At 39.2% G+C, this 20,855-nt stretch overlaps 1 protein-coding gene across 1 annotated transcript in view; it reads left to right on the top strand.

Annotated features, from left to right (window-relative positions):
* The window catches only part of DNAH6 (dynein axonemal heavy chain 6), a 192,235-nt gene extending 171,608 nt beyond the window's left edge, over positions 1-20,627 (top strand). The window contains exons 71-77 of the mRNA XM_072115444.1: positions 958-1,087; positions 5,158-5,285; positions 8,454-8,639; positions 10,542-10,614; positions 14,542-14,693; positions 16,849-17,071; positions 20,366-20,627. Of these exons, the coding sequence (XP_071971545.1) occupies positions 958-1,087; positions 5,158-5,285; positions 8,454-8,639; positions 10,542-10,614; positions 14,542-14,693; positions 16,849-17,071; positions 20,366-20,469 (996 nt within the window). The 3' untranslated portion in view covers positions 20,470-20,627. The remainder of the gene's footprint in view (positions 1-957; positions 1,088-5,157; positions 5,286-8,453; positions 8,640-10,541; positions 10,615-14,541; positions 14,694-16,848; positions 17,072-20,365) is intronic.
* Positions 20,628-20,855: the final 228 nt, after the last annotated feature.

Here is a 20,855-nt window from a genome sequence, read left to right as displayed (position 1 = left end):
ATGGTATTAAATGTAATTTAGTTGGTGTATTTGGTGATTTAAAGGGAACCTGTGAGCAGAAATAAACTACTGCCACCAGGAATGTAATTTTTAGCTGGTGACAGGCTCCAATAGCCTGTGTCATGTTGATTTTAACAATGCCTTTGTCAGCATTCTGAATCATTTCAGTACTTTATAAAAATGTATTTATCATTACCTGGCTCCCTGCTATCAGCATGTAGTGATCCTCAGGGGGGTGGAGCAGCTGCAGCAACCTCAGTCTGCTCATCCATTCGTCCTGACATCTAGACTCATCCAGCTCCCTCCGCCCATCCCTTTCTTTATTGCGTGCATTGAGCCGACAGGGAAGGGAGGGGATGGTGTGGAAGGAAGGGAGGATAAATGCATTAAGGACAAAAGCATTTATAAAAACAGTATAGCTATTTGAACCTATCACCAGCTAAAAATGACATTCCTCTTGCTAGGTTCGCTATAGCACCTTCAAGATCATGTTCCTTTATTGGCCCAGTGTTTGAAGAATTATTCAGAAAATCAACTTTGAAGTGATAGGAAATCACTGCTGTGTGGCAGTAAGATCTTCTATCCTCCTATAGTCTGAAAGAGAGTAGATCTTACCTCTTTTTGGTACCTATTTTTCTGATAAGCCTATTATATTTGTAAGGTAATTTGGGAAATGGTACACACCCTTTAACATGTCATATTTTAAAACACTGTTTTCCTGAGGGTATTTTTTTTATAGGTATTTGATATCCTAAAGAAAAGCTTACACAAACTGGTAACTTGTGGAACTACAACATGATGCTTTGAAATTCTTCCCCCTTTTGTGCCTGTGTATGACTACATTCTGCATTTTAAGGCGTTTTAAATATTGTTCTCATTCAGAATGAGGAGGAAAGTATTTCCTGCTTCAGAAGAAAACAGTTCCCTTGGTTTAACCAAATATCTATGTTTCCATAGCGCAAAGAAACAAGCACTCTAATAAATACGATATTGGATGTACAGCCAAGATCTACATCAAGAGGGGCAGGAAAAAGTAATGATGAAATTGTTAGTGAGCTGGCTGCCTCCATCCTGTCAAAGTTACCAGGTAATAATTCTAAATTGTCCTAAGAGGCCTTTTCACCACCCCAACCCTTTAATAATCATTGTTTCACTGATTCTGGCATAGTTTAAATTTTCTCAGGTACGCCCGTTTCCTGAGCAACATTTACAGTTCTCTACCGTCAAAGGGTTATTGCAAGGCTGTGTGCTCCAGCTGATAACCATTTAATGGTAGATAATCTAATTAGCATATCTTCAATGTAGTTTCAGCACCCAATATGGTAACTAGGCCCTTTAACACCAAATCAGTGGTCATTTTCTGAAGCAGACTGCCTGGCACCACCCATCTGATAGTAAAAGAACAAAAATATTGACATTGGGAGGAAGGAATGGAGAGGGCTTTAAAAAAAATACACTTATGACAGAATCATTGGAACTGCACATAAGAGGAATGCACAGCCTGATGTAACATGAGCCAATGCACTAAAAATCCAATTACTACTGAGACAAGAAAAAAGAATGTGTAACATATGGCTCTATGGTATCAAAACATATATAACAAAGGATTACAAGTACAGCACATTTAAAAAAAAAAAATAAAATATACAAGATACAAGAGATCAAAGGCAAAGGTGATACTGGTGTAGACCACCTAAACCAACACCATATGTCCTACACCAAATGTAATGGTTGGCCAGGCCAAAGCTGCCTGCATGGTCATGAATAAAAGAGTAACTATGCAAGGAATGCAGGTACCGTAATAAAAGTTTAACCCAATAGAACCAATTTGGGTTGTGTACACGGCTGCTGAATTAAACAGTTATGTGTAGCATAGTACATATCTAAGGATCTGCAGCAAACTGTCCTACAAATGGGATATGTTACACTTTTAGCATTCATGTTACATCTTGCCTGTTTAGGTATTAAAAAAATCACATCCAAAGTCATATGCAAAGGAGCAGAGAATAGTCAAGGTAAAGAAGGAAGGGTTTTTTTTGTTAGCTTCTAGATGGGTAAGTGACTAACTCTGTCTAGAGTCCCTCCAACGAGCTGCACAGATTTACAGTAAGAAGCGGAACACATGGATGTAGACACTATTATTCAATGTATATTTGTATAATACAATCACTGAAAAATATTTGAAAATCGCTATTAAGAGATTTTCAGGAACTTTAGTATACAACTATTCATGGATTCATCCTGTTAATATATATTACATGGCAGATGTTCATCATAGTCATAATATTATCTCTCGGTAAAGTCGCTGTACGTGCTGAATATCCAGGAACAGAACATCAGGCAATTTGCAGGCAGTTTCATGGTTTAGAATCTCTTATGCCCTGAAGTCATGTTTCTTTTACAATTGTGAAGTAGTGTTAATGTGCATATTTTTAATGGTTCATACTCTTCATTAGCATTTCTTAGTATTCAGAAGGTAAAGGCAATTGTCAGTAAATTCCAATAATGTGACCTTAAAGTACTGAATATGAAAATGTTGGACTGTCCATTTTTAAAGGGAAACTCATTCTGAATCCCTAGTAAGTATATCTTGCAAACTCTTTTCAGGCAGTTCTGAAATGAGTAGTGAGCTAAAATTATATTAAGCTGACATTTCACAATGCTACCAAAACTGCTTCAGTTGGTTGCAATAGTATTTTATTTTATTTACAATTTACATTTTATGAGATAGACAGATAGATAGATAGATAGATAGATAGATAGATAGATAGATAGATAGATAGATAGATAGATAGATAGAGCAATATAAAGCATTAATAATAAAGTCTACAAAAATTATACATGTTTTTGCAGATTTCTGAAAATAAAAAGATGGAAAATTTTGTTGTGCATATGCTTTTAGCTCCCTTGACTCAAATATCCTTAACCCTTTCATGACCAAGGGTAATAGGCCCCTGTATGTCCAGGTCAAATTTTGCAGTCCTGTTATGCTCCTCTATAACCCCTTTCCGTTGTGCTCCATACTATTATGGTGCAGCGTCTGGCCAGGTTTATGGAGATGGATTACAGGCTGAGCCCTCTCCATTCAGGGTGGGTGTTTGCTGCATGGTGCTGCAAACAGCCACCACTCGGTCAGATGGGGGGATTTATAACCATGTACTGTACTACTTTTTGAGACAACAAAAACATACAACATGAAGATAAATTTCCCCCAGGGTCTCTCCGGAGATGCTGCAAAGGTGCAGTGCAGATGGGAGAATCTGTGTACACGACCAGTGGCGTAACTTGAAGCTGATGGGCCCCAATGCAAAGTCTGTGCCAGGCCCCCTGACTATAATGTATGTTTTATAGTACTAGTCTTCTCATATTGGAAAGTGACACCTTATGGCCCCCCTAAACCTCCTAGGCCCGGTTGCGATCACACCCTCTGCACCCCCTCAAGTTACGCCACTGTACACGAGAATTAGAAGTCATGTTCTCTGAAACCTGGCAAGAAGAAAAACATTTTTAATCAATCCAAAATAATTTGCAATTTGCAAACATCTATGTTTGGGACACAGCAAGCATATGGAATCTGGGGCATAGGTTCACTTTTGAGTAGGACAACCCAAACATACAGCTACAGCTATACATATTCATGACCATTTTCATCACACTTCACAAATACATGATCCTTTCAATTGCTCTATTACCGGTACATATAAAAAAATTACTGCAACTCACGTTACTGAACTTAAAAGGGTATTCCCATGAAGTTTCTTATATGTAACACATTCTCTAATTTACTGTTATTAACAAAAATACAGCATTTCACAGTTATAAGTCCAAGCTGTCTCTATCAGTCTTGCTGTAAACAATTTCAGTTGCCCCTAGACAAGACCCTGTAACTTCTGACTTTAGGGTCGGTCCGCCCCTAAAATCACTAGGGGATTGATGATGTGAGAATTTTATTTCGTGGGAAAACCCCTTTAAATTTGACTTTATGTTGTTATGCCCTGTTCATTTCAGTGTTGTTTTTTTTTTATAAAACCTCCCCTCCTAAAAAGATTTAGCCCCCATAAGTTTATGTACAAATTAGCTTATGCACGCTGTGAAGCAATTGTTTGAAGTTATTTCAAAAACTACATTATCAGTGTGCACTGCTAGAATTGTATTCAGTATGTCAGCTATATTTGTCTGAAGATGTTGTGTATATTGTTCACACTTTGCACTGCGGAAAAATACAAAACAGTGCATGTCATACGCTAATCATACGCTTAGCATTAGGAAAAATGTCTCCTTCTGATCCTATAGGACACCAAAGGTGGAGTTTTCCCAAAAACACTTACTTATGAAACTAAAAGCTACAAATATGTGCTTTTGTTTTTAATAAACTAGACTCATCTTGAAAGACACTAGTGTGTCTCATGCATTCTCTAAGCCAGTCATTATTCCTAATGTTGGTCAATACTGATACTGACTTTGGAGCTGTATAAAAATCAAGGTGTAGTGGATTTCCATGACACTTGCCAAAGCGGGTGGTAACCTTTAATTTTCTTTGGGAGTGTATCGGTGTGCTATATGCAATTCTGTTTCACATAAAATCTTTTGGGGGCTGTATCTATTAAACAGATGGACATATTTTATAAATATAAACAGTGAACTGATCAGGGACGCAGTCCTCATTACTTGGTGACATGTCCACTTTAAAGGAAATCCTGAACGAAAGCTGTAAGTTTCTCATTGATGGATGGTAGAAGCATGTGTTGCCCCCTGATAGGGGAGCATAAACTTAACCGATTCCCTTTAAATTGTACTATAAATGTACTGTTGAAGCCATCAGTAAAGCATATAAATAAAAATAATAAATTGAAAATGATACTAAAGCTCCTGGTGCTATGTTCTTTCCTGAGTATTTCCTACTATTTGTTGGCATCTATAAATCTAAGAGGTATCTGAAGATGTATAGTCTACATAAAATGTTCTATCACTAGGATGACTTGGGGGCATAAAGGAGTAAGAAACCCTATTTTCCTCTTGCTGTGGTACCTCTATTCTTGATGCATGTCCTATATATTATCTTAATTGGAATGCTGTATAACAGTTCATGTAGTAAAACATCTTTTATTTATTAATGTGTAAACATGCTTCCTCTTCTATGTTAACCTTCTTCTACAGACAAATTAGATATGGAGGTTGCATCAGAGATGCTTTTTGCTAAAGACTCTAAAGGTCGAGTAAGTTCATTGACTACTGTACTTGGGCAAGAGGTGGACAGATTTAATAATCTTCTAAAAGTACTTAAGGTAAGCAGATTGATAATGTCAATTTAACTAATTTCTTATTTACTATGTGTTCGTGATTTGTATGGCATTCAGATATATAAAAACTTAGACCACCTTTTTAGAAAGACCTCCTTTAAATCCACATTCATTTTCCTCTACCAAGTTTTCAGTCCCATCATATATAATAGATATAAGCCATCCTCTCATTATTTATTGCCTTGAAACCACTTTTTAATTTAATTGGTGGTAGTTATCTAAAAGATATAATGCTTTACTTTAAATATGTAATAAGAAATTAATTCTTGAATAACTTCAATTAAGATTTTTTCTTCCCCTCTTAAAACCCAAACCCCAATGAACTGAGCCTTCTCCATACATGGGTGTCATCCTTTTAACTGTAATATCACTTAAACAGCTTCAAAGTATGGAAATTGCCATCTTGGTGCTTATCACCAACCCCCATGATCAGGGGTGGAAGTCAGTCACCATGACAACCTGGAACCTCGCAGAGGCCCACAGATCGTTCCTGAGAGACTCTCTCTGGTCGGTAGTAATCGGGAACCAGCAAAATTACAATATACTTCAATATTGCATTATTTTGCATGTCTGAGTGATCAGACTCATTACATTGAAATTTAGGTACCATATTTTTCAGACTATAAGGCACTCCTTATAAGACACACCCCAGATTTAGGCTTCCAAAAAGGGAAAATATGTTTTACACCAATTAAATTTTTTTTTAAATATCTCTGTTGGTTGCACAAAAGCACAGCACACACAGATCTACTACATCCATACATTTAGACACACAGCTCTGCTACATCCATTCATTTACACACACAGCTCAGCTATACACACACAAACAGAAATATGAACACACTCATCACTGCTATACATACACACATAGGAACACACTGTGCACCGCTATACACAGTGGGCACTGCTATATATAGAAATACACACATAAGGAACACCCTGGGCACTACTACACATAAACACACACAGCCCTGCTATACACACATAAGGAGCACACTGGGTACAAATATACGCATAAGCACACACACAGCTTTGCTATACACACATAAAGAACACACTGGGCACAACTATACACAAACACACAAACAGCTCTACTATACACACATAATGAATATAATGGACACGAATATAAACATACACACACAGAACCCCCCAGTCCCAGCACAGCATGTCCCTATCCTTAACAGCATGAGGACCTTCAGTGATGTAGGAAGCATATGATTAGTCACATGCTTCTGACATCACCACAGGTCCCGAAGAGATATCTAGGTTGGAACACCAGGGAGAGGCAGTACAGAGGCTCTCCTCTATGAGAGTTTGGGAACAGCGCTATGTGAGCTCCTCAACCGATCTCCATTACAGCGGTCAGGAGGGTCTAGCAGTGCTGGATCCTCCTGATCTTTGGACTACTGGATGCAGGCACCTTTCAGCAAGATTTTTTTCTTGCCGAAAAGTGCGTGTTATAGTCTGAAAAATTTGGTAGTCTAAAAAAACTAATAAATAAAAATAATTAAAAGAATTATAAATCTTCTAATCAGCCCATTTCCCATGAATACACATATAAATAAACAAAATTATTTACATATTATGTATCTCCAAAAATATGCAAATATGCAGCGGCGGGCATATAATACAGCGCCGCACAAATGCAGGCGTATGATAAATGTCCCCCAAAGTCTTGATAAATGTGGGCTAATTTTGATAAATGTAGCAAAGTCTGCTAGAAAATGTCACAATCACATTTTTGTCTATTCCACCACATAAATAACACGGTTCTATAAACTGAAAAATAAAAAGTTATGGCTTTTGGAGGGAGGGGAGGAACAGAAACACAAAAAATGAAAAGGGCTACCGTGTTAAAAGGTTAAGGTGGGGGGGCATGAAATCCCCACCTAGCAACAGCAGTCCCTGTTACAAATCACCTAATATTAGGTAATTTAGGTAATTTAACTTATTAAAAGTTATGTACCACTTTCTTGATATGTAAAGTGAAGCAAAGTGATCCTGTCTTTTACCTCATCAGCCAGACATTCCTGTCCATAAAATGGCTGCAGATGGAGGGTCATGTGATCTCTAACAGCCATGAGCAATTGCCCTGCCAGGACCTTGATCTTATATTCATGAATACTATCATAAGGTTCTGCAGAGTGATTCTGCTCTGAATTCGTGTGCCCATACAGCAGTTAACCACCACACATGCAGTATCGGCACACTCAGGAGAAAGTGGTTATCAAACTTTGTGGAGCCTTCTGTCATTTAATTCATTGCGAATGTTTAATTTTCCGTTCAAAGTGAATGTACTGTCAAAAAGATTACAATTTTTAGACCACACCTCCATTTTGTTTCAACCCATATAAAACACCTAAAGGGTTCACAAACTTCTTAATAGTGCTTTTTCATCCGTTTTACAGTTGTAGTTTATATAATGGGGTAATTTACGAGTCTTCCAATTATTTAGGTCTCGTACAGTGAAAAATGGCACCCAAATGCTAAACCTCATAACATTCTAGTAAAATATGTGGATTCTTAGAAAAACATGGCAACATAAAGCAGTCTTTTGAGAAATCTAATTTATGAATTCATTTTGGTGTTATCCCAAATCTGCTTCGAAAGTAGAAAATTTCGAGCTTTGAAAATGGAGAATCTTTCAAAATTTTTGTTAAATTTACAGTTTTTTCATAACTAAACAAAAAGATATCATCCAAATTTTTAAACTAATTTGAAGTACAATGTGTCACAAGGAAACAATCACAAAATCCTCTAGATATGTTAAAGTGTTCCAAAGCTATAACCACTTATAGTGTCATATGGCAGATTTGAAAAATGGGAGCGCGTCCTAGAGTCCTGAAGGGGTAAATACACACACAGTGACCAAATTCTTGTATATAATCTGCCATGTTAAGTCTTATTTGTTAGCACATGGGCACCTTACAGAACTGAGAAGGGGCTTTACTATTCTACTGCTCAAATATAGGTTAAGATAATCTTATTCAAGTACAATTAGAAATTGCCTGATTTACTATCTTTAAAAAAAATAAACAAATATATAGCATTGGATATTTAATCAACCTAATTTGGTGAATTCAATGATGCCCTAAAGTTTACATGTCTAATTAAATATATATTGATATTCCTGTTTAATTCCCTGCACAGAATTCTCTAGAGACCCTTAATAAAGCAATTGCTGGGTTTGTGGTCATGTCTGAGGAAATGGAAAGAATATACAAGAGCTTCTTAAACAATCAAGTTCCCACATTGTGGGCTGATGCTGCTTATCCATCCCTGAAACCTCTAGGGTCATGGGTCAAAGATCTGCTACTGAGGACATCATTTGTTGACGTAAGTACAAGGAGTTTTTGGGTTCTTGATCTCATCTACCAGAGTGATTGAAAGGAAAACTGAGTGCAGAGTGAAGGGTATGGCAGATTTCAGGTCGGTCAGCCACTAGAGCCCAATTTAGAATGCCAGACGAGACAATAAGAGTAAAACTTAATGGGGTAAAAATTTATCAGAAGTGTCTGAGAGCAGACGTGTTCTAGTTGCACATGGCAACCAATCAGAGCTTAGCTTTCATTTTATAAACAGCTGTGGGTAAAACAAAGTTGACCACTAATTGGTTGCTATGGGTAATTAGAACAGTTCAGCCCTCACACATTTCTGATAAATCTCCCCTAACATCTCCTAATCTTAGCACGGATAGAGGAGGATGTGACAAATGTATTGTTTCTTTAAGGATCCCGGTCTCCAAACACTCATGGGACCTTGGTAGAAGGCATTATTTGTTTACACATGCTTAAACCATTTACTAACCATCCACAAGTTAACCGAATGGATATGATATGTAATACTACATTTTGCTATGGAAAATCCTGTTTCACCATTTTACCTTTATGTACCACATACCTGTAGAAGGTTGAAGGTCCATAACAGACATATGGAATCATGCTTTTCCCCCTGCAGTGAAACCACCACTAATCAAAATGGTTTAGATCAGGATAAACTTTCCCAGTAGCTCCAAGCATGGATGCCTCGTATCTCCTACATAGACAAGCTCATATGGTTAAAATCTATTTATGCAAAGTCCTTTCCTATCCAGCCTTCCTAATGACATGGTCGACTACATATTATTTTAACAGATTCCCATATACTGGTTTTGTGAGATTTATGAAATCCCCAAGAATTGTAAGCTGCTTAGAATTTCTCGGCAAATTGCAATATGTTTACACAGATTGCACTTGTGTAATTTTCATAAGAAGCATTATGTGATAATGTAAAAGGGGTTGTCCAGTGGTTTGAGATATTAAACTAACAACAGGAAATGTTATGAAATGAAAAAACTATCCATTGCTTTCTCCTCTACGTCAGCACCTTTCCTCACTAATCTTTGTCTTCCTGCTTAAAGAGGACCTGTCACCCAAAAAAGACTACTAAGGTAAGCAGCTCCTAGCACTACCCCATTTTTAGCAGTGATAAACTACTAGCTTTATCGAAACCCATCCAATAAAGCTAGCAGACACTGCTAGTCTGTACCTTAAGAACTCCGGACCGAGCTCAAAGCGGTTGGGCATATTCATGAGGGTGCTGTCTGAGGAGGTGGTGACTGCCACATGAAGCCTCGCAGTCATTGCTGGCCTATGAAGTGGGGGGGGGGGCCTGTCCAGGGAAGAAGCAGTACCTCAGACTGCCCCCTTATGAATACGCCGACCGCTTTGAGCGTGGTCTGGCGTTCTGAAGGTACAGCATGACAGTATCTGCTAGCTTTATCGGAGGGTTCCGATAATGCTATCAGTTTATCACTGCCAAAAATGGGGTCGCGCTAGGAGCTGCTTACTAAAGTAGTGGGTAGTGGGCAATAGGTCCTTTTTAAGTGAGACCCAGTACATCTACTTAAGCACTGCAGTCAATAACTGGCCGGTGGCTTCTTGGGATGACCAAGATGTTATCTTCATGTCTGTGGCCAGTGATTGACTGCAGTGACGATATTTATACATGGAATGTTAATTCTGCAGAAAAATAAACTTCAGCAAACTGGGGATGATTAGGACAATGACAATGAAACATGGGGAATTTCACAGGAGATGAATGCTTGTATTTAAATAGGTTTAATCAGCTTGGTTTTCAAAGCTATAAATGTAAAATCTTTTAGTATTCTGAAACTAATGATCTTTACAACAGACCAATTACTAATGACTCTATAACCCTTATAGGCCATAATTTAGTAAGTATATTATTCTATTTTAGGCATGGATTCGCCAAGGTCAGCCAAAGTCATTCTGGATTTCAGGATTCTTTTTCCCTCAGGGTTTTCTTACAGGTAAAAATTCTTTATTATGTTTAACTTTACAGTGATTCTTATTGATTGAAGTACAGCTTTCTATGTTGATAAAAGTTTTATATATATTTACAGAACGCTAAACTCCATTTTTAGAGTTCTCAATCCCATGATAGCCATAACTTACAGAGTTTGTCCCATGTTAACAACCCCTGTACATATGTGTTTTTTTCCCTCTGTGCCAGAATATAGGGTCTGTCTGTACTCATTGCTGATACGGAGCCCTTTTTTAGGCCAATATTTTATTATTGGTATCTTTATTTTCCTTAAATTAATAAAATATCAAGAAGTATTCTTATAGCAAAGCTAATTCCAGTTACTTAAACTTTATTCTTACCAAACTAAATATATTAAAGTTATAATAATAATTTCACAGCACCTTATCCCTTTTTTGAGAAGCTTGTCAATATTACAGTACCTTAGTTATAAAATGTATCATCTTTGATATCAGAACTCTCTCTTCCATATGGGGATTAAAGCTAATTTCTAGCCCCCCAATTCTACCATCTGAATGGTTTGGGTCCAAGAGCATCCCCTATACCAGTTATATAGTTGTTCGTTTCCAGGAGTCTCTTTACTTATAGAATACACACCCACCCTCTGTAAGGATTTGGTGTCTCTCTAATGACATAGAACAGTGATGGCGAACCTTTTAGAGACTGAGTGCCCAAACTACAACCAAAACCCACTTATTAACCCTGATGTGCCAATGTGCCATTTTAAACAGTAACTTATTGCTACCTGTTCTTCCACTTCTTTAATTGTATCGGCCGCCTGAGGCCACCAGGCCAAGGTGGGCAAATTCAGACTATCATTGTAGCTTCTCTCCAGGGTCTCTCTGTTTAGAAAGAATGATGGGTCCAGCATGAGGACCTCCAAAGATAATGCACTTCTTTCAACACCTTCTCACTTCTCAAGCAGTTCCAAACAGTCAATGAAGTGTCCCTGTAAAATAGTGCTGTGCGCAGCATCTCATAAGTTGCCTAGGACTGCAGGAAGATTTAATGAATTTGTTCCTGTTTGGTGAACAAATTCACCAAACAGGAACAAATGGACTGATGGCCTGAGTGCCCACAGAAAGGGCTCTGAGTGCCACCTCTGGCACCAGTGCCATAGGTTCGCCATCACTGACATAGAACATCCTTATTCTCTTTGTTGTTCTCGAGTTGTGCCCTTTTATTACAGCCCCATGTGTTCCATATAAACTAGCATGGATCATTTAAGGTTGATGGCTTCCATATTTTTTACCTTACTCATAATGCTTGAGTAGAAAAAAAATGGTACCAACACTTTGAGTGATAACATCCTTACTTGTGAAGTTGGGCTAATATTTTTGGATCTGCAACCTTCTTCTCTTTATTATGCTTTGTTTCAGTAGTTCTTCAGTATTACTTGGGCAGAGTGATATCATTATCCTGCCTCTGTCCTTTGTCATATTGGAAAATGTAGCTTGAATCAGTATGTTTATTGGATACATTGAACTAACCATGTGATCATAACTTCACCACTAAACATCATCTTACATTTAATAGTAACTTTGTGAATTCATCACTTACTATAAAAGGTAATCCTGAGTAACATCAGGTCATATAATGCAGTCACGACTATACAGGCTACATGTTAACAGTTTAATTGCAGGATCTTAGATCTCTCTAAACCCCTCTTTTAGTAAAATGTAGTCAATATATTTTCTTGAATATTGACCCTTTGTACATACTTTGTTATTAACAAAACCGTTTTTAAGAACTGCATGTCTCCACAGAGTCATTTATTACAGTAGTTAAGCTGCTGCCAGGGATTCATCAGGATCAGCCTGAACCTATAACCCAACCTGGTTAATCACCCCTTCCTCTGCCATGTATTTTATTAGGCATTATTTCTGAACAATAACTTTTTTCCTCATTTCTAGTCTCACCTCCTGCCCTCTTAATCCCATCCTCTCCGGTCTCATTCCCGACCTCACCTCTCTTCATCTCTGTACTTTTTACCAATCCCTCTTTATTATCAGCTTCAATTCCTAATTCAAAAAGAGAGCTGTCATACCAATAATAAAAAAAACTCTCTTCAGTTTCAGGTGTTGCTTCTCAAATGACAGATCCTTTGTACAAAATGTTTCTTCAAATTACTTTTTGGATTGGACCTCCTAATTTCCACCTTCAATGGAGTCACCTTCTGCTAATGTCTAATAGAGTCTCTTTGTTTCTAATATTTTCCTCATGTCACTTCAGCTACACAAATCTATTTTATGATAAATGTATTGTTTTTTTCACTTGAAAATGTTTATTATATTTTCTTTTTCATTTAACACAAAATATACCAACAATTAAACCGTGGCATTACAATTGAATTTGACTACACAGAGTCAGTGTCACATACGCCATTATATTTTAGTTCATAAAAATTTTACTCTGCATCATATCTTGGAAATCTCTCTTGGGTAGCATCAATCCCACCCCCACTCCAATGATACCCGTCTATCAAGAATTACAAACTTGCGTCGATGTCACGTTTAACTTACCACCTCAATAATCCCTGTGCCTGCGTCTTGTCTCTCCACCACCCCCCAGCACCCATTCCTTCCGCTATACTAGATCTTGATCTCTCCCAACCTGCCCCTTAAGTCTTCTTGGCAATACCATTGGGTATGCAAAATGTATTTATAGATTTTTTTACAAACCACTCATTTCTATTTTGAAATCACTATAATACACTTTTCTACCCCTGCTATCAAATTGACTAAGGTGTACATAAGGTGACTACACTTTACCAAGAGAATTCATACATGCTTGCTACAATGCTACAATCCCCTGCTCAGAGTTGTTTATGGTCACACTAATACATGATTCTTTTTGGCCCACAATCATGCACTCTTGTCTTGGATGAACATGCATGTTTTTTAATGAGAGAGGTCTTAAACTATTGCTAGACACCACTGGCAGAAGCATAATTCCTGTTACAGCAAGGTTTCCTACTTCTCTTAACCTACCTTTTACATTAAGGTTTGGTAGTTACACTTTTCAAAGATCTTCAACAGATCATGATTTCCAAATACTGTATCTCATAGAATAACCATAGGGTGAAATTCCTGATAAATTAAAACTTGTCATATCATCTATGTAATACTTAAAGGAAACCTACCACTGCTCGCATGATAAAATCATGCGAGCAGACCACCTGGTAGGCTATTTAATACTGATGCCGGCACATATTTTAGTTCGGCACGGCGATCGTTAGTTTAGATAAAAAAATGTTTTACTCACATATGAAAATATTCCTCCGGTGCTACCCCTACGTCATCTTCGGAAGGGAGATGCCTTCCGATCTTTAATTATTCACGCCTCCTTCATTGTAGCCGTTTCCTTCGGGTGCCGAGAGCCGTGACGTCACCAAGCTCTCGGCACCTATCGCGCATGTGCAGATACTAACTCTCACACAGCCGGACAGCGATAGGTGCCGAGAGCTTGGTGACGTCACGGCTCTCGGCACCCGAAGGAAACGGCTACAATGAAGGAGGCGTGAATAATTAAAGATCGGAAGGCATCTCCCTTCCGAAGATGACGTAGGGGTAGCACCGGAGGAATATTTTCATATGCAAGTAAAACATTTTTTTATCTAAACTAACGATCGCCGTGCCTAACTAAAGTATGTGCCGGCATCAGTATTAAATAGCCTGCCAGGTGGTCTGCTCGCATGATTTTATCATGCGAGCAGTGGTAGGTTTCCTTTAAGTCCTTCGGGGACACTTTAGGTCTTTTATGGAGAAAAAACATTCTACTGTCTCTCTTAACCCATCTATCTCTTTTTTCACTTATCTATTTTTCCAAAATTTATGTGTGATTAGCTGAAAATTTATATTTAAATCTGCTAACTTATATGTGGAAGAATTTACATATCAAATTTATCTTTTAGGAATTCTTCAGAATCATGCCAGGAAATATAACTTGCCGATAGACGAACTTTCCTTTCACTATAATATCCTTCCATATTATCGAGATCAAGCAGCTGTCATTGAAGCAATAAACACCATGAAGTTCGGAGAGGAGTTGCCCATGGATAAAGAAGTAAAGTCTTTTATTGTTTCTTATCATTTTGTATCATAGCCAAATTGTTCTATTCATGCATTGATGATAGAAGACATTGCTAGGTCAAGTGACAGATGGTCTGGTTTAAATGGCACATTTCTATCAGCTGTGGTCCACAACAGAATGAAGCCTGTCATCATTATGGAGAAATTTTTTGAAATTATATTTGTCTAGAATAAAATGTTCTTTTATATGTTCTTTATATTATTTGCATATTTTCACCATTACAATTGAATAGAACATATTCTGTTTTATGTAGTATTTTGTACTTTCAGAACATACTTTCACCACCAAAAACTCATTGCATCCTAAAATAAATGCTGCTCCATGTATTTTAACCTAGTTGACAAAGACATTTTTAAATTCTGCAAAGCATTTGCAGCTATTGCAAAGCTATTTGCAAAGCTATTGGAACCTGTCACCAACTAAAAATGACATTCCTTGTAACAGTTTTTTTTCTAATCTATATTCTTTTTGTGTGTGTATATATAAATATAATATACAGTACAGACCAAAAGTTTGGACTTACCTAATGGAAACAAAGTCGAGTTTGCACGTGGCAGCCCTGTGGTTTGCCTGTCAAAACCTGGAATGAATCCCGACATATACACTCACCGGCCACTTTATTAGGTACACCATGCTAGTAACGGGTTGGACCCCCTTTTGCCTTCAGAACTGCCTCAATTCTTCGTGGCATAGATTCAACAAGGTGCTGGAAGATTTTGGTCCATATTGACATGATGGCATCACACAGTTGCCGCAGATTTGTCGGCTGCACATCCATGATGCGAATCTCCCATTCCACCACATCCCAAAGATGCTGTATTGGATTGAGATCTGGTGACTGTGGAGGCCATTTGAGTACAGTGAACTCATTGTCATGTTCAAGAAACCAGTCTGAAATGATTCCAGCTTTATGACATGGCGCATTATCCTGCTAAAAGTAGCCATCAGATGTTGGGTACATTGTGGTCATAAAGGCTGTGGCTGTGGTGTTGCAACGATGCTCAATCGGTACCAAGGGGCCCAAAGAGTGCCAAGAAAATATTCCCCACACCATGACACCACCACCACCAGCCTGAACCGTTGATACAAGGCAGGATGGATCCATGCTTTCATGTTGTTGACGCCAAATTCTGACCCTACCATCCGAATCGAGACTCATCAGAAAAGGCAACGTTTTTCCAATCTTCTACTGTCCAATTTCGATGAGCTTGTGCAAATTGTAGCCTCTGTTTCCTGTTCTTAGCTGAAAGGAGTGGCACTCGGTGTGGTCTTCTGCTGCTGTAGCCCATCTGCCTCAAAGTTCGATGTACTGTGCATTCAGAGATGCTCTTCTGCCTACCTTGGTTGTAACGGGTCGCGATTTGAGTCGCTGTTGCCTTTCTATCAGCTCGAACCAGTCTTCCCATTCTCCTCTGACCTCTGGCATCAACAAGGTATTTCCGCCCACAGAACTGCCGCTCACTGGATGTTTTTTCTTTTTCGGACCATTCTCTGTAAACCCTAGAGATGGTTGTGTGTGAAAATCCCAGTAGATCATCAGTTTCTGAAATACTCAGACTAGCCCTTCTGGCACCAACAACCATGCCACGTTCAAAGGCACTCAAATCACCTTTCTTCCCCATACTGATGCTCGGTTTGAACTGCAGGAGATTGTCTTGACCATGTCTACATGCCTAAATGCACTGAGTTGCTGGCATGTGATTGGCTGATTAGAAATTAAGTATTAACGAGCAGTTGGACAGGTGTACCTAATAAAGTGGGCGGTGAGTGTATATATATATATATATATATATATATATATATATATATATATATATATACATAATTAATTATACAGACTATAAGTTTGGACACCGTCTCATTCAAAGAGTTTTATGTTTTTTCCTGACTATAAAAATTGTAGATTCACAATGAAGGCATCCAGACAATGAATTAACACATGTGGAATTATATACTTAACAAAGAAATGTGAAACAACTGAAAATGTGTCTATTTTCTAGGTTCTTCAAAGTAGCCACATTTTGCTTTGATTACTGCTTTGCACACACGGCCTATTATATTGAAGTAATTACATATATAAATACTATATATAATATGTATACTAAACTAGTAATCATTTCCTTTTCAGTTACCTACACCTGAAGATGGTGTGCTGGTGCATGGGATGTTCATGGATGCCAGTAGCTGGGATGATGAAAATATGGTGATAGACGATGCATTGCCAAGGCAAATGAATCCAGTGTTGCCTGTTGTACACTTTGAGCCCCGGCAGAATTATCAGCCAAGTCCTATGTTATACCAAGCGCCACTTTATAAAACTGGAGCCAGGGCTGGTACATTATCCACCACAGGTAATGCCACAATAACACATCACTATATCTGTTGCTTCAGCAGGGGTATGAGAGCCCAGTGCCCTCTTAGAATCTCAACAATAATTAAACTGGCTGCAAATTATAAGTTTGCACATATGGATTTCCGTATGTCATCCTTTTTTTGTGGATATGCAAAAAATACATAGAAAGCTGGTACATGGTACAATTGGCTTATCCCAATCCATTGGAGTATCCTATGATTGTGTTACCTACTGCCTGATCCAAACATACAGCCGGCACACAAATCACACCTGTATCAGTATTTTTCACCGTCCAATATATATGGGACGAAAGTGCCCAAATCACCGCAAAGACTAGGACCTGCCGTTTGTCAGGGGAGAACATGGGGTTGTGAAAACAGCCATGCATATGAGTCTATTAAAGGTTATCTACCTTCAGATTTTGACTTTATTACCATTAAGGAGCAGATCGTTTCTAGCCTGCAGAGATTATGAATATATGTTTATCGGTAGATCTGCTCCTTTAGTTAACTAATAAAATTAACTTTAACTTTATTTAAATGAAGTGCAAGTGTTTCAGGGGGTTCTGGCTATTACAACCTCCCAAAGCACTTGTGGCCTGCCTCCCTGCTCCCGCGCTGCTCCCCTCTCACCAACCTCATGGCAACACAGAGAACGTGCTGCCTGTGCTGCTGCGAGTTTATGGCAGACACAGGAACGGGCAGATAAGGATTATAGAGGTGGGTCACAAGTGCTTTGGTGGTGTTTGTATAAGCCAGAGATCCTGTAGGGCAGAGGTCCCCAACCTTTTTTGCACCAGGGACCGGCTTTAAGCTAGACCAGTTTTCCATGGCCCGGTGGGGGCGGGGCTTTGGTCATATGGGGTGGGGTTATGGAGGGGTGGAGCTTACAATATAAGATATTAGGGAGTATCGGTTTGGTGTAAAAATAAAGCAATGCAAAATGCATACAGCGTATCGCCATGTAGTATAAAATGCATACAGCGTATCGCCATGTAGTATAAAATGCATACAGCGTATCGCCATGTAGTATAAAATGCATACAGCGTATCGCCATGTAGTATAAAATGCATACAGCGTATCGGCATGTAGTATAAAATGCATACAGCGTATCACCATGTAGTATAAAATGCATACAGAATACCGCCATGTAGTATAAAATGCATCCGGCGTGCCACCAAGTAGTATAAAATGCACACAGCATGCCACCAAGTATTATAAAATAGATACAACGTACCACCAAGTAGTATAAAATGCATACCGAGTACTGCCATGTAGTACAAAATAGAAGCCCTGATAAATATCACAAATGCTGCATATACATACAGCATATATACACATAAACAAACAGTAGATACAGCATATACACACACACACATACACACACACATACACATACATATATACATACACATATACATATATACAAACATACGTATACACACACACACATATATATACACACACATATTACATATATTTACACATATATACACATATTACACATATATACACATATTACACATATATATGCAAAGATAAAGTTACCTTACCTATTGTGTTCTTGGAAATTTCGGTGCCTTGTCCTGCAGTGGTGGTGGCGCGGTGAGGTAGCAGGGAGCGGGTAGGTCGTGAGAGCCGGGAGGCTAGGGAGCCTGGAGCTTAAAGGGCACCTACCACCACAAATCTACCTATAAAGGTAGATTGGGTGGTAGGTGGATCAATGGGACGTGAGGATAGCCCTTTTAAGGGCTAATCCTCACGTCCCTGCACTTTTTTAATAACTTTAATTTGATATTTATTTAAATTTACTTATGCGGCTACCGGGGCGTGGAGTAGCCGCATGAGATTACACGAGGCGGCTACTCCACGCCCCGGTAGCCACTTTACCCCTCCTACTCACCCATCTTCGGCGCGCAGCTCCGCGTAGCTGCGCGCCCTCGTCCGGCGATCCTGCCATCTGCGCATGCGCAGAAGAGCAGGCCCGCGCCTGCGCGGTCACAACTCCGAAACAGGCGCGGGCCTGCTCTTCTGCGCATGCGCAAACGGCAGGATCGCCGGACGAGGGCGCGCAGCTGCGCGCCGAAGATGGGTGAGTAGGAGGGGTAAAGTTGCTACCGGGGCGTGGAGTAGCCGCCTCGTGTAATCTCATATGCGGCTACTCCACGCCCCGGTAGCTGCATAAGTAAATTTAAATAAATATCAAATTAAAGTTATTAAAAAAGTGCAGGGACGTGAGGATTAGCCCTTAAAAGGGCTATCCTCACGTCCCATTGATCCACCTATCACCCAATCTACCTTTATAGGTAGATTTGTGGTGGTAGGTTCCCTTTAAGTGGGGGCAGGGGGAGCAGGGAGCAGGGAGCCAGGAGCCGAGAGCCTGGAGGGGGGGGGGGACGTTAGGTTGAGACGGGAGTGGAAGGGGAACCGGGAGCGGAGAGTCGGAAGCGGGTAGGTCAAGAGCCGAGAACCGAGAGCGGGGGGGGGGGGCAGAGGGAGCGGAGAGCGGAGGGAGCGGTAGGGGAGCGTGGAGCTTGAGCAGGGGCAGGGAGCCGAGAGCCTCGAGGGGGGGGCGTTAGCGGAGACAGGTTGAGACGGGAGTGGATAGCCGGGAGCGGGGGGCGGAGGGAGCGGAGAGCTCGCGGCAATAATAACAACAATGGCATCAGCTCGGGGCTGCTCTCTGTGGACGAGGCCTCGGCCTGGAGCCTGAGCCGACAACTCAACGGGGGGAGCGGAGCCGCAGCCCCCTGCGCGGACCGGCTGATAATCTGCAACGGCCCGGTCCTGGTCCGCGGACCGGCGGTTGGGGACCTCTGCTGTAGGGGCTCTGGTGACACCCCCAAATTAATTAATTATATAAGTTAAGTACACGAGCAGAACTACTAATAAACATATATTCTTAATACCATTGCTAGGTTCTACCCTGCAGCATTAATGGTTAATAAACAAATAATGTCCATTAAAAAATGGATTTGTGTTACTCAAATTGTAATGGTAAAACATAAATTATATTCTTACTATGATGTACTTTTTGGTATATTGCTTATTAAAAATAATAAAGATATTTAATGTAATAAAAAGTCCATAAAAAAATGACATTTGAACAAACCCGTTAGACATCCATAATTATTGTTTTAGTGGCAGAAGTTTTGTTGATGGAATGGAATTCCATAGGCAGGTGTGAACTTACCAGCCTTACTAACAAACACCATAACTGCAGCTTATTTGTGTCTTTTATTCAATGTATCATTATAGTGGTTATTCTTACCTGCTCCTATTTTGTTTTCCAGGTCACTCAACTAATTTTGTGGTCACTGTGCTTCTACCTTCAAAAAGACCTAGCGATTACTGGATATCAAAAGGCTCAGCGCTGCTCTGCCAGCTAAATGAGTAACTTTTAAACCAAAACCCTGTAACTTCCCACAGTGAAATGTGCCATTTAAATTGTATATGTTGGTAAATTTATTAAATATTTGCTTCATGTGAAAATGTGATTTTATATGTTTTCTTTAAAAACACAGCAGGAAAAATCTGTCATTCAGCATCAGTCACTGTGATACATCTAGTCCATGTTTAGATTATGTTATATTTCAATGCATTATAGAAGCACTGAAATTATCACTTTTTCAAGCTTCCTAAGCATACAAACTGAAAAAAATAAAAGTACCTAATAAACATTTACCCCACCAAAAAAATAAAATTCAAGAACACATTTATTATATAAATAGTTAACCATAAAACATTAATATGATCTGTAGATCAAAGAGTTATTTTCCTTGA

This window comes from Engystomops pustulosus, chromosome 1, assembly GCF_040894005.1.
Source record: "Engystomops pustulosus chromosome 1, aEngPut4.maternal, whole genome shotgun sequence".
Classification (NCBI taxonomy): Eukaryota; Metazoa; Chordata; class Amphibia; order Anura; family Leptodactylidae; genus Engystomops; species Engystomops pustulosus.
This window is presented reverse-complemented; position numbering and strand designations above follow the sequence as displayed.